Here is a 15,398-nt window from a genome sequence, read left to right as displayed (position 1 = left end):
ATCAGTGTAGAACAGACATCATACAATTTAAGTTCTCATATGGCATTCCCTAGAGAAGTAATGAATAGAGAATTGCTTATCAAGCTGTATCAGTCAGGATACTAAACCCCAGAATATCTATGGCTTAAAATGACAAAGATTTATTTCTAATTCATGCTGCATGTACCTTGTGGGATAGCCGGGAGCACTACTCCTCCATTTGTCCTCACTTGGGGACCCAGACTAACCATGGTTGATTATTCTGACAGAGGAAAAGAGATAGGCAATTATACGCTTGCTTTTAAAGCTTCTGCTAGATAGTGTCACTTCCTCTCATATTTCATTGGCTGAAGTACGTCACTAGTCCACACCTAACTTCAGAGATGGCCGTGAAGTGTAATCTCACCATATGCTTGAAAGGAGAACTGGAATATTGGTGCACAGCCGTAGTGACCAACACACAAGCCTTGTGAGGAACGTAGAGAATTATGCATGATTAGTAGAATCATTTTTTTCAAAAGATGCTAAGTACCTCTGAAGTGCTGTGATTGAATTAATGATCTTGATGCTGAAAGGTGAACTAGATAGATAAATGACAACAGTTATTAATTTTATTAGAGGAGTCAGCTGGTTTATGTGGGCTTGCTTTTCCTTGTGTTTTGTCCTTTACATTTTTGTAAATATATTAAAGAGGATTTGCTCTCAAGTGCTTATTTGTAACATAAATCTGTTAGTGAAGAAAGATTCAAAATTATCAACTATTTTTATGCAAAACGTGTGTTGAATAATGGTGCCAATGCAACGGTCTGAAAAATCACCAGGGTGGTAATTGGTATTAAGTATGGTAACAAAGTATCACTTATTCTCTGTTTACATAGACATGTGCTAGAAATTTTTAAAAAGTATATAATGTTGGAAAATATGCTAATGAGGCAGTAGAAATGAATAATCCTCTTGATGTTCAGTAGCTTCAATTGGTCTTCTAAAAATTTGTGAAGAGATTAGTGATTAATATGTGTGTATAGACATACTTCTACATTACTTCTACATACATACATACACAAAGAGGCTTTCTCTAGATAAAGTTATAAATCTTCAGCTTTGACAAACTTTTATGTGTGTGTTCCTCTTTATTGGGTTGAAAACCAGGGTTCAACAGTTTTCTCACAAGGCGTATTCTTTTTTTTTTAATTGTAAGATTAAATATACGTAGACAAAATTTAACATTTTAATCTTTTTTAAGTGTAGTTCAGTGACATTAAATACATTCATATTGTTGTGCAACCATCACCACCATACATCTCCAGACCTTTTTTCATTTTCCAAAACTGAAACTCTATACCCATTGAACAATAACTCTCTATTCTCCTCTCCCCTAGCCTCTAGCAACCACCGTTCTACTTTCTGTCTCTGAATTTGACTACTCTGTGTACTTCATGTGTGGAATCATACACTGTTTGTCCTTTTGTGACTGGCTTATTTAATTTAGCATTTCTTCAGGGTTCATCCGTATTGTAGCATGTATCAGAATTTCCTTCCTTTTTAAAGCTGAACAATAATTCAATGTATGTATATACCACATTATGTTTAATCCATCCATCCATTAGTGGACACTTGGATTTCTTCCACTTTTTGGCTGCTGTGAATAATGCTGCTATAAATATTGGTGAACAAATGTCTAGTCAAGTCATTGCTTTCACTTCTTTTGGATGTATATCCAGAAGTAGAATTGCTGGGTAGTAATTCAGTTTTTAATTTTTTTTAGGAATTGTCATACTGTTTTCCATAGCACCTATACCATTTTACATTCCCACCAGTAGTTCCAGTTTCTCCACATCGTTGCCAACACTTGCTCCTTCCTTCCTTCCTTCCTTTGCCATTCTAATGAGTATAATATGGTATCTCTCAGTTTTGATTTGCATTTCCCTGATAATTAGTGATGTTGAACATCTTTTCATACGCTTATTGGCCATTTGTATATTTGCTTTGGAGAAATGTCTCTTTGAGTCCTTTGCTCATTTTTGAATTGGATTGTTGTTTTGTTGTTAGTTTTAGTAGTTCCCCTCTATATTCTGGATATTAATCCCTTGTCAGATATGTGATTTGCAAACATTTTCTCTAGCCCATTTCTTTTTCTCACTGAATTACATTCTATTGTATAGCTCTACCACAGTTTATCAATTCACTAATTGAAGGATTTGTTTTTGGCAATTATGAATAAAGCTGTGTCAAACATTCTTGTGCAGATTTTTGTATGGACATATGATTTCAGTTAAATTGGGTAAATACCTAGTAGCACGATTGCTGGATTGTATATTAAGCCTACGTTTAGCTTTGTGAGAAACTGCCAAACTGTCTTCCAAAGTGGCTGTACCATTTTCATTCCCACCAGTATGAATGAGACTTCTCGTTGCTCCACATGCTCACTAGTATTCGGTATTGTCAGTTTTGGTGATTTTTAGCCATTTTAATAGATGTATAGTGGCATCTCGTTGTTTGAATTTTCAATTCCCTAATGATGTATGATGTTGAGCACCTTTTCATATGCTTATTTGCCAGCTGTATGTTTTCTTTGGTGAGGTGTCTATTCAGATCTTTTGCCTACTTTTTAAATGGGTTATTTTCTTGTTTAATTTTAAGAATTCTTTGTATATTGTGGATACAAGCTCTTTGTCAGATATGTGTTTTGCAAATATTTTCTCTTAGTCTGTGCTTGTCTTTTCATTCTCTGAAAGTCTCTTTCACAGAGCAGAGCATTTAATTTTAATGAAGTCCCACTCATCTATTTTTTCTTTCATGGATTGTACTTTTGATATTGTATCTAAAAATTCAGCACCAAACTAAGGTCATGTAGACTTTTCTCTTATGTTATCTTCTAGCAGTATGATAGTTTGCTTCTCACATTTAGGTGTATGATCCATTTTGAGTTAATTTTTGTGAAAAGTATAAGCTCAGTGTGTAGATTTGTTTTTTTAATTTTTGCATGTGATATGTTCCAGTTCCACTTATTGGAAAGATTATCTTTGCTTCATTGGGTTGCCTTTGCTCCTTTCTCAAAGATCAGTTGACTGTATTTGAGTAGTCTGTTTCTGGGCTATTGATTCTGTTTCATTGATCTGTTTGTCTGTTCTTTCACCAATACTGTGCTGTCTTGATTACTGATATGTGTAGTGAGTCTGAAATCAGTTAGTGTCAGTCCTCTGACTTTGTTATTCTTTTTTCAGTGTTATGTTGACTATTTTGGGTCTTTTGTATTTCCCTATGAATTTAGAATCAGCTTGTTGATATCCAGCAAAATAACTTGCTGGAATTTCAATTTGGATGTGTTGCATCTGTAGATCAATTGGGGAAGAATTGACATCTTAACAATATTGATTTTTCCTATCCATGAACATGGACTATCCCTTCATTTATTTATATGTTTTGTGATTTCTTTCATCACAGTTTTCTAGTTTTCCTCATATAGATCTTATACATATTTTGTTAGATTTACCCCTAAATACTTATTTATTTTTTGGTGCTAATGTAAATGGTATTGTGTTTTTAATGTCAAATTCCAGGTATTCATTGCTGGTTGTATAAGAAAGCAATTGACTTTTGTATATTAACATTGTATCCTGCAAATTGATGTTATAATTACTTTTTAGTTCCAGAAAGTTTTTTGTTGATTCTTTGGGATTTTTCTCTATAGACAATGATGTCATCTGCAAGCTAGGATAGTTTTATATCTTCCTTCCCAATATGCATACTTTTCATTCCATTTTCTTGTCTTACTGCATTAGCTAGGTCTTCCAGTTAAATAGGAGTAGTGAAAGTGGATATCCTTGCCTTTTTCCTAGTCTGAGGGGAAGCTTCTACTTACTAACAATTAAGTATGTTAGTTGTAGATTTTATATATATGTTCTTTATCCAGTTGTGAAAGTTCCCCTCTATTGCTAGTTTGCTGAGAGTTTTTAGCATGAATAGGTGTTGGATTTTGTCAAATGCTTTTTATGTGACAGTGTGGTCATGTGATTTTTCTTTTTTAGCCTGTTGACATGCTGGATCGTATTAATTGATTTTTGAATACTGAACCAGTCTTGCATACCTGGAGTGAATCCCATTTGGTCATGGTGTATAAATCTTTTTATACATTGTTGGATCCGATGTGTTTTGTTGAGGATTTTTGCATCTGTGATCATAAGAGATATTAGTTTGTACTTTTACTTTTTTGTAAATTTCTATTTATTCAGTTTTGGTATTAAAGTAATGCTGGTCTCATAGAATAAGTTAGGACGTGTTACCTTCCTTCTATTTTCTATAAGAGATTATAAAGAATTAGTTTCATTTCTTCTTAAATGTTTGGTAAAATTCACCAGGAAACCATCTGGGCCTGGTGCTTTCTTTTTTGGAAGGTTATTAATTAATTAATTATTTATTTATTTTTAAGATTTTATTTATTAATTTTTACCCCCAAAGCCCCAGTAGATAGTTGTATGTCATAGCTGCACATCCTTCCAGTTGCTGTATGTGGGACGCGGCCCCAGCGTAGCTGGAGAAGCGGTGCACGCCTGGGATCCGAACCCGGGCTGCCAGCAGCGGAGCGCGTGCACTTAACCGCTAAGCCACGGGGCCGGCCCTGAAAGGTTATTAATTATTGATTCAATTTCTTTAATAGTTGTGGGCCTCTTTAGATAATTTCTCCTTGTGTGAGTTTTTGTGGTTTGTGTTTTGCAGATAATTAGTCCATTTCATCTAAGTTATCACATTTGTGGGCACAGAGTTGTTTATAGTATTTCTTTATTACCCTTTTAATTTCCATGGTATCAGTAATGATGACACCTCTTTCATTTTTGGTATTGGTAATTTGTGGCATCTCTTTTTTTTCTTGGTTAGCCTGGCTAGAGGTTTATCAATTCTACTCATCTTTTCAAAGACGAGTTTTTGGTTTTGTTAACATTTCTTTACCAATTTCTTATTTACAATTTCATTGAATTCTGCTATAATTTTTATTATTTTGTTCTTCTGCTTGCCTTAGGTTTATATTGCTCTTTTTTCTACAGTTTCTTATGGTGGAAACTTAGATTACTGAATTTAGACTTTTCTTCTTTCCTGATATATGTATTCAGTGCTATAAATTTCTAAACACTGTATTTGCTGCATCCCACAAATTTTGAAAAGTTGTAGTTTCATTTTCATTTAGTTCAAAATATTTGAAAATTTCTCTTGAGACTTCTTTGACCCATAAGTTATTTAGAAGTGTGGTGTTTAATCTTGAAATAATTGAGGATTTTCCAATTTTCTGTTACTGATTTCTAGTTTAATTTCGTTTTTGACTGAGAGCGTATGTTATGTGATTTCTATTCTCTTAAATTTGTTAAGGTGTGTTTTATGACCTAGAATGTGGCCTGACTTGGTGAGTGTTCCATGTGAGCTTGAGAAGAATGTGTATTCTGCAGTATTCTATAAATGTCATTTAAATCCAGTTGATTGACGGTGCTGTTCAGTTCAACTAAGGATATCCTTACTGATATTCTGCCTGCTGGCTCTGTCAATTACTAAGAGTGTTGAAGTCTCCAACTATTAATAATGAATTTGTCGGTTTCTTCTTGCAGTTCCTTCAGTTTTTGCCTCACGTATTTTGATATTCTCTTGTTTGGCATATACACCTTAAGGATTGTTAATGTCTTCTTGGAGAATTGACCCCTTTATCATGATGTAATGCCCCTCTTTATTCTTGATAATTTTCCTTATTCTGAAGCCCACTTTGAGATTAATGTAGCTACTGCTGTAAGATTTGATTGTTGTTAACATAGTATGTCTTTCTCCATCTCTTTACTTTTAAATCTATCTATGTCTTTGTATTTAAAATGTTTCTTTAAGCAACATATAGTTGGATTCTGGTTTTTGTTATCCAGTCTGACACATTCTCTCTTCCAATTGGTGTATTTAGACTATTTTCATTTAAAGTGATTATTTATGTAGTTAGTATTAATGTCTACCGTGTTCATATCCTCTGCTCTCCTCCTTCCTTTTTGGGGTGATTTTTGTCTTGGTTTCTAAGAGTCCTTTATATATTCTAGATATTAGTCTTTTACCTGCTATGTGTGTTATATTTAGTATTTCTGATATTTCCTTTATTTTAATTTAGTTTGTAGTACCTTTTGTTGGTCAGAAGTTATTTTTCTTTCAGTTTGTGGTACTGTGTCTTGATTAAGAAAACTTCTCCACCCAAAAGTTATTTTAAAAACTCTAACATTTTATTCCAATAATTTACACACACAACACAACGTGAGTGTATGTGTGTGTATATTAATCCATCTGGAATTCTTTGGTATATGATGTGACTATTTTATAAGAGGATTCAAACATTTTCTTCCATGAAAGGATAGCCAGATGTCTCAGTATCATTTATTGAATAGTCCAGCCTTTTACCACTGATTTGAAGTTGCACTTTTATTATATAATAAATTTACAGATCTACATAGTCTGTTTTTGTATTCTGATCTGTACTATTTATTTGATCTATGTGTCTGTGTCTCTGCTAATACCATGATATTTTAATTACTGTAGGATATTACCTGGCAAGGTACATCCTACCTTATAGTTATTTTTCAAAATTTTTGTGAATTTTTTTCTTCCTGGTGAGAATCATCTAATTTTATAAAAATTCTGTTAGAATTATTATTATTATATTTATTTGTAGATTAATAATTGATATCTTTATGGTACATTTGCTTCCAACTATTTACAAGACATGCCAAAGTACAACTCAGTTCCTTCCTTTAAGGCATTCCAACCTAGTAGAGTTACTCTTTAGTGGCCAGTATAACTCAATGATGTGACCTTCCTAACTATGAACTTTTCATATATTCATTGTGTTTTGTAATGTAACTGTTATCATCACCATGACATCTATATTTCTTATTCCCTTTATTTTCACCTCATTTATGTTTATTTTGATAACCTCTTGCTATAAACTTGGGTATATTTCTTTCTCCTTTACTTCACATTTTCTATCACGCCCTCCAATTTCTTTGTTACCACCCTCTAAAACCTTGCCCACATTCTCCTTCTTAGTACTTCTTAGTTCCATTCCAAAGTCTGGTATGTGAGCGTAATTACCCTTATCCCTCTTGCACAAATCTTTCCTTAGTCCATTGGATGATTCTCAAAGGATTATTTTAAGTTTTTGGCTTGAGTTGTGTCCAGAGGCACAACTGCTATTAGTTCCTGCTACAAGTTCCACCTGGCTCAGAAGAATGGGAAAAAGGACACCTGTGAGCAGGAGATTATTAATTTTTACTGACTTGACCAGTTGAACATTTTAAGATAATATTAAGTACTGTAGGTAAAGATTAGAACTTAATGTGATAAATCTGAATTAGAATCAAAGAATTTATTTATGAATAGATTCTAAACTGTCTTCACTGTTATTTCCACTGAAGTTAACCAAAACATTTGTAGGATCTTTGCCTCTCTACATTTGTGTAGGCACATATGTGCCTACTCTCACATAATTTCCCAGAAAATTAAAATGGTCCCTTGACCCCTCATCTTTATTTTTTACGTTAACAATTAGTTCTTTCTTGTTTCTGTCTAGTGAGTACAGTGTGACAAAGACAGTTTAAATTTTCTCTATTGAGTCAATGATCTTGAAAAGCTTCAAGGTCATTAACTTGAAAGTGATTGACCCAAATATCAACATATTTTAAGTCTGAGATAATTATTGTGGCATAGAGAATATGTATATATTGTTATTTTATTATTTCAGTTATAACTCTTAGTAATATTTTCTTATGGGTTAGTATAGAACTAAACACTTTCTGATTTAATGTAAATTTGGATTAATTCAATTTGCGATAAATTGGCAACAAGCGTAATTGGTTTTAATCAAAAGGTTGAGGATTAATTGATTCCTTAATAATTTCTATAGAATTAGGAATTCTACTTTGTCTACAAGTCCAGCAAATCATTTCTGGTTCCTTGAAGTTACTGTTTCAATTTTAATGTTTATAAAACCATATTTAATTATTTGTAGGGATGTTTTCATTATCTATGGTTAGGTACAGACTACCCCACTACTCAATTAAGTTTCTTAAAACAACAATAGTCATTTGTTTTGCTTACAAATCTGCAATTTGGGCAGGATTTGGCAGGGAAGCTTGTCTCTGCTCGATGTGGTGTCTGCTCGGATAACTCAACTTGGGCTAGAGGGTCCCTGTCCAAGATAGCTCACTCACATGGCTGGCAAAGTGATATTGACTATTGATTCCTCTTCACATGAGTCTTTCTGTGGGGCAGCTTGGACTTCCTCACAGCATCGTGCCTGGGTTCCAAGAGTGAATATCCCACGAAACAATGCTATAAGAGACAGGAAATGGAAACTACTAGTTTATGTTGTGTTTTTTTTGGTGAGGAAAATTGGCCCTGAGCTAATACCTGTTGCCAATCTTCCTTTTTTTGCTTGAGGAAGAGTGGCCCTGAGCTAACATCTGTGCCCGTCTCCCTCTATTTTGTATGTGGAAGCCTCCACAGCATGGCTTGATGAGTGATGGTGGTCCATGCCCGGGATCCAAACCCAGGAACCTGGGCTGCTGAAGGGGAACATGCTAAACTTAACCTCTACGCCACCAGACCAGCCCCAAAACTACTAGTTTTTTAAGGCCTGAGCCTGGAAAGATGCATAGCCTCACTTCTTTATTATATTGATCAAGCAGTCACAGGGTTCAAGGGAACAAAGACCTCTAGCTCTTGTTAGAGGAGTGTCACAGAAATTTGGGGCCAGGTTTTCAAACTGCTACAAGGGATATGGTAATTTTACTATTCTTAGTTGATAACGTTAATTTGCTTCAGAGGGAGTATAGTGTTAGTACTTGAGTCAGTAATGTTATTCTTACTCAGATACTGTTTTCCATTGCAAATGGTTTATCTTTTCACCATTAAGACTTCTTGAAGAGTATATTTTGAAGTATCAAAAACAGTATTTGCAAGATGTATATGAGGAAAACTACAAAACTGGTGAAAGAAATCAAAGAAGAGCCTAAGAAATATACATGGATAGGAAGACTCAATATTGTTAAGATGTTAATTCTTCCCAGCTTGATCTGTAGATTCAACACAATCCCAATCAAAACCTCAGCAAGCTACTTCATGGCTATCAAGAAACTGATTCTAAGTTTATATAGAAAGGCAAAAGATCCAAAATACTCGATATAATAGTGGAGAAGAATGACAAAATCAGAAGACTGACACTGACTTCAAGATTTAGTACACAGCTACAGTAGTGTGGAATTGGGAAAGGAATAGACAAATAGATCAATGGACAGAATCAATAGCCCAGAAATAGACTCCTCAAATATAGTCAACGGATCTTTGAGAAAAGAGCAAAGGCAACCCAGTGGAGAAAAGATAATCTTTTCACTAAGTGGAACTGGAACATATCACATGCAAAAAAATGAATCTATACACTGACCTTACACCTTTCACAAAAATTAACTCAAAATGGATCATGCACCTAAATGTAAGAAGCAAAACTACAAAACTTCTAGAAGATAACATAAGAGAAAATCTACATATCTTGGTTTGGTGCTGAAATTTTTAGATACAACATCAAAAGTGTAATCCTTGAAAGAAAAAATAGATGAGTTGGACTTCATTAAAATTAAAAGCTTCTGCTCTGTGAAAGAGACTTTAAGAGAATGAAAGACAAGCACAGACCAGAAGAAAATATTTGCAAAACACATATCTGACAAAGAGCTTGTATCCGCAATATACAAAGAATTCTTAAAATTCAACAATAAAACAAACAACTCAATTAAAAAATAGACAAAATATCTCACAGATACCTTACCAAAGAAAATATATAGATGGGAAATAAGCATGTGAAAAGGCGCCTCAACATCATATGACATTAGGGAATTGAAAACCAGTGAGATGCCACTACACACCTATTAAAATAGGTAAAATCGAAAACACTGACAACACCAAACACTGCCAAGAATGAGAGAGGAAGTCTCATTCATTGCTGGTGGAAATGCAAAATGGTACAGCCCCTTTGGAGGACAGTTGGGCAGTTTCTTACAAGCTAAACATAGTCTTAACATACTATCCAGTAATTTTGTTCTTATGTATTTACCCAAATGAGTTGCAAACTTGTAACCCAACAAAAACCCACGCTAGAATATCTTCAGCAGAAACAACCCAAATGTTCATCAACAGATGAATGGATAAACAAATGTGGTATATATATGTCTTTGAAAGATGTACCTCCTTAGATTTTTAGAGCAAAACAGATTATGAGTTGAGTAATTATTGCACAGCATTTCCATAGGGAATTTTAAAACAGACTAGAATTATACTCAATTCCACTTATTAGCATCACGTAGACTCATCACTAGAAGAAACTTTAGAGCAACAGGTCCATATTTTACAGATTTACAAAGAATGAAATTGAGATGCAGAGAGGTTAAGTGATTTGCTCATAGACACAACTAGTAAGTAGTAAAACCAGAGTTAGAAATAAGATCTCTTGATATCCATTTCCAGGATATCTCATTTTCTTACAGGAAACTTATACAGAAAAACTAAATATAAATATATAAATATTTATATATTTATGAGTGTATAAAAATGGCTTCCACAGTCAATGATAATTGATAATAACAGTCACAACTCGCAGAATTTATCCTTTGGGCTCAGAATTAAGGTTGACACTTAAGAAACCTGAATATATGAACAAGCCAGTTAGCAAAACAAATGGGTAGACGGAAAGGCAAGCTCATGAGGCAAGTACAATTTCTAAGTTTCTTGAAAATGGGTGCTAAATAGCAAAGTAAAATTAGCATTTATTTACTGATGATTACATATTAGTCATTTCTACATGTACGCTTAACTTCCTAGTGTTATGCATTGTCCAGTAAAATATGATTATTAATATTTTGGTAATTGTTGCTTTTGGCCATTGTGAATAATGCTACTATGAACTTTGGTGTACAAATATCTTTTCGAGTCCATGCTTTCAGTTCTTTTGCGTATATATCCAGAAGTGAAATTGCTGGATCATATGGTAATTCTATGTTTAATTTTTTAGCAACTGCTGTACTGTTTTCCACAGTGACTGCATGATTTTACATTCCCACAAGGGTTCCAATCTCTCCATATCCCACCAACACTTATTTTTTTGATAACCATCCTATTGGGTGTGAAGTGGTATCTCATTGTGGTTTTGATTTGTATTTCCCTAATGATTAGTATTGTTGAGCATCTTTTCATGTATTTATTGGCTATTTGTAGATCTCTGGATAAATGTTGATTCAAGTCCTTTTCCCATTTTTAATTGAGTAGTTTGTTTTTTTGTTGTTTGTCTCTTTTGAAACCTAAGAATTAGCCGTAGTTACTGATTTGTAAGAGCTCTTTTACCTATTTTGGATATTGATCCTTTACTGTTTTATGTTGTAAGTATTTTCTCCTTGTTTGTTTTCTTATTCTTCATTTACCATAACTTTGGTTTAGAAATTTTTATGTAGTAGCTTCTGTCATTTTTTCATTTCATTTTCATTCATTTTTTCATTCATTTTTTCATTTATTATTATTTCATTTTGAGGTTTTGTGTCTTTTAGTAATATCTTTATATTCTAATATTATTAAAAATGTTTTCTTTACTTCTACCATTTCAGTGATGTGACATTCTTTACAGGCTAATCAGTAAATAGATATTTGCTATATAATTCACGTTTAATCTAAAATTAACTACAGATTATATTTTTTAGGCATAATTAATTAAATGCTGTGTTTGTAATTGACTCTGGACCTCTGTTGCTACCTTCATTATCTAGAATTGGAGGAAAATTTTTCTCCACATCTAAGATGTGATATTTTTTTAATAATTGCTATCTCCATGTTTAAGAAATAGTTACTTGACATGGCCTAATATAACCTACACATACACATATACATACACACGTATTATATGTGCTTTTTTTTCTTAAATAAATTATATGAATATATTGTTTCAAATAATAAATAAAAATTCTTATGATCTCTTTGCAATCTAGCCTATCTTAAAAGTTTTTTCTTACAAAAAATTTTAATTGTGATTTTTAACTCTTTCTGGTAGGATTATTTTATTTAACATCTTTTGTCTTTTTTTATTGTGTTGCCTTTTACATGTAGCCTGATAAAAATATAAGAGAGAACTTTTCATTTGTGTATTGGTTTATAATAGTTATCTCTTTACAGAAAATGATAGTTTCATTCTTATGATTAGTTGAAGATTAAAATTATTAAAATATATCTATCTCTAAAGTATATATGCTTTTAAAAATTTACTTTGGGTTATGAACTAATGTACATTAAGATTTTATTATACAACTTAAGAAAAAATTGTTTAAATCAAATCTGTGCAGTCCAAAATTGTACAGTTCATGGATTGTAGCGTTCTAATATATCTAATAGTTTGCACTATTTTGATCTAACACTTTTCTTCATTAGAGGAACTATGTAGCTTCATTTTCTTAAAATGTGGCTACATTTTCTAATATTTCAAGTTCTCTTAGTTTCTTTATCATTACCTAATTTTTTTCTTGTAATATATGGATTTGGTTAAAAGTATTCAAGATGTTTTTAGTGTCATGTTATTGGTCTTAATGATTTCCAGAGTAAATAGATTTTTTTTTTTTTTTTTTTTTTTTTTTTTGTGAGGAGATCAGCCCTGAGCTAACATCCGCCAATCCTCCTCTTTTTTTTTTTTTGCTGAGGAAGACGGCCCTGGGCTAACATCTGTGCCCATCTTCCTCCACTTTATATGGGACGCCGCCACAGCATGGCTTACCAAGCAGTGCGTCGGTGCGCGCCCGGGATCCGAACCAGCGAACCCGGGCCGCCGCAGCGGAGCGCGCGCACCCAACCGCTTGCGCCACCCGGCCGGCCCCCAGAGTAAATAGATTTTAAAAGGTGCTTAATTATACTTTAATATTATAACAACCAGAACGTGTATTTTAACAATTAAATAACTTAAAGTAATTTCCATGTAGATGTATTTTGTATAGATGTATTTCTGAGCAGGGTATTTACAGTGGTAAAGAATTATATTAATTTTGGGAAATAATTAACATAGATATTTTCTAAAAATATATGTTCATAAAGTAGAAAAGCCTTTTGTATTATGGGCTATCTTTATATTAGTAAGTAGATTTTCTATAAAGCTGTGTACACTGTAGCTTTTGAAAGTTGAACCTTTGGCATGAAGTTTTGCATCAATTATTAGTGATTATGTTGCATCAAAATTATGGTGATTATATTGCATTTAAAAAAAACAAGAACTGAACACCATATATTTATTTGGTATGTAAATTTGAGTCATAATTGGATATACTAACTTACTTTTAAAAGAGAAATCCACATAAGATGGCTTAATATTTTAGAAAACTCTAAAATGCTAAATTGTCACAATCAGTGATAGCTATGGCATTCATTAGTATAAACTACAATGTGTACATGAAATAAAACATCTGTTAGCTTTAGTAATTTTTGGGGGGTGAGGGTGGCACGATGCCACGTATAAATATAAGAGAGCTAGATTCTGTGTGCATTTTATTTTTGACTTTATATTTCTATTTTAACTATTCACACTTTCTTCAATTCTGTGAATGGGATATAGGACTAAACTAATAACATTAGTTAAAATGATCATACAAATCCTTCCTGTTTAAACTACCCTTGTTTTGAAATTAGAGTGAAAAAACTTTTTATTTGTTAACATTATGTAATTAAATTCTATAACTTTTACTTTATTTAGGCCATTAAGAATATGATTGAGATTTTTCTTTTTCTGATGCCATCATTTGGGAATCAGCATTCCCAAATTTTTCTTCCTGGTAATGACAAACTAGCCACTGTATACTCATAGAGAGCAGTACAGTGCTTGTCACTGGTGGCCTTTCTGTGACAGAGAGCCTATAGACTGACATAAAGTGCAGCCTGTTGTGAACTGTCAAGTAAGAGTCTGCCAAAAACTCAGCAGACAGAACTAATTGGGGAGCAAAAGGATTTTTGTGCCCTCTTCTCTTTTTTTCTATTCTCTTTGTTTTATAAGACAGATATTGTTAGTAGGTAGTTTGTTTATGTAAGATTTGTCTGCCTCTTTTCTCATTGCATGGATCATTTTTTAACTTAAAGTCTTGCACTGCAGGTCGTTGAGCACTTCCACATGGAGGCTGGCACAGGACCAAACTCGAGACGCGCAACTCATAACAGTTGATGAAAAATTGGTAAGAATTTTCTGTTACACACTGCTGTGATTCTGCCTTCAGGGTTATACAAGTTTGTACAATAGGTTATACAGGTTTGTACAATAGATTTTCAGTATGGTGTTTTGGGTTCTTCTAGGAAAGTGATTTGAATTTGAATTTCTAGATCATATATAGATTAAGAAGAAATACTCGTCACAGAAAGATAAAGATAGTTTGTGTTAAGCATTATACACAAATATTGTCATATACAAATATTAAGAAATTAAAATTATGGAAGGCTTCCATTTTTGTGGTGTTTATAAGTAGCAGTCAGAACATTTTTATTTTTGTAATGAATGTATTTATTTTCTCACTCTCGTGTTTGATTAAGTTGTAAGACACTAGTATTATCTAAAATTAAGTATATTGGTTTTTTCTGGAACCAATTATTGTTATTGTTAGTGTGTGTATATATGTATGTATGTGTATACACACATACCCATTTCTACATTATGCCTGAGAGATTACAACTAGCAACAAATGAATAATATTCTTCTGTTACTCAGTAGCAGGTAGAATTTTGGTAACCATTCACTTATAAAATTTTTTAATGTGTGATGTTAGTTTAGATGCAACTTGTTATTTATGCTTATATTGTACAATAGCATAAATTTTATAAAGTTTCTAAGACTTCTAATAAAAATGTGTAATAGTATAAGCATGCTTTTCATTTTATATCTGGTTTACCATTATCAAATATATGGGTGTGTTTCTTAACTACTCCCCTTCTAATTGTTGTACATTCTTTTATCACTCAATTTTGAGCCCATAAGCATAATTTAAATAGTTGGTCACCCTTAAGTTTTTATTTGCACCATTAAAGATACAAGCAGGTGAATAAATAGTAAGTAAACAGACAGACAATTGGGAAAACTCACATCTTATGCTTAAGGCTGGTTGGTTTTGTCTTTAAATTATCTCTTAGATCTACTTACTGACATTGCCATCATCCTAGTATAGGCTACCATCATCTTTTACCTAGATTGCTGCAGTGGTGTCTTGATTGATCTCTATAGATACTTTAATCTTCCTCACATTCATTTTCCAAAGGGTAACCAGAATAGTGTTTTTTAAAATGCTAGTTTTGTCATCCTCTTGTGTAAAATCCTTTGGTATTTCTTACTGACCTAAGAGTAAACATTAAAATCC

The 15,398-nt window shown here is 32.9% G+C and overlaps 1 protein-coding gene across 1 annotated transcript in view; it reads left to right on the top strand.

The window, feature by feature from the left end:
• The window catches only part of NDUFS4 (NADH:ubiquinone oxidoreductase subunit S4), a 99,964-nt gene that overhangs the window by 28,125 nt on the left and 56,441 nt on the right, over positions 1 to 15,398 (top strand). The window contains exon 2 of the mRNA XM_058564097.1: positions 14,150 to 14,228. Coding sequence (XP_058420080.1) covers positions 14,150 to 14,228 — 79 coding nt within the window. The remainder of the gene's footprint in view (positions 1 to 14,149; positions 14,229 to 15,398) is intronic.

This window comes from Diceros bicornis, chromosome 20 (genome assembly GCF_020826845.1).
Source record: "Diceros bicornis minor isolate mBicDic1 chromosome 20, mDicBic1.mat.cur, whole genome shotgun sequence".
Lineage (NCBI taxonomy): Eukaryota > Metazoa > Chordata > Mammalia > Perissodactyla > Rhinocerotidae > Diceros > Diceros bicornis.
The sequence above is the reverse complement of the archived record's forward strand: the minus strand, read 5'-3'. Positions and strand labels throughout refer to the sequence as shown.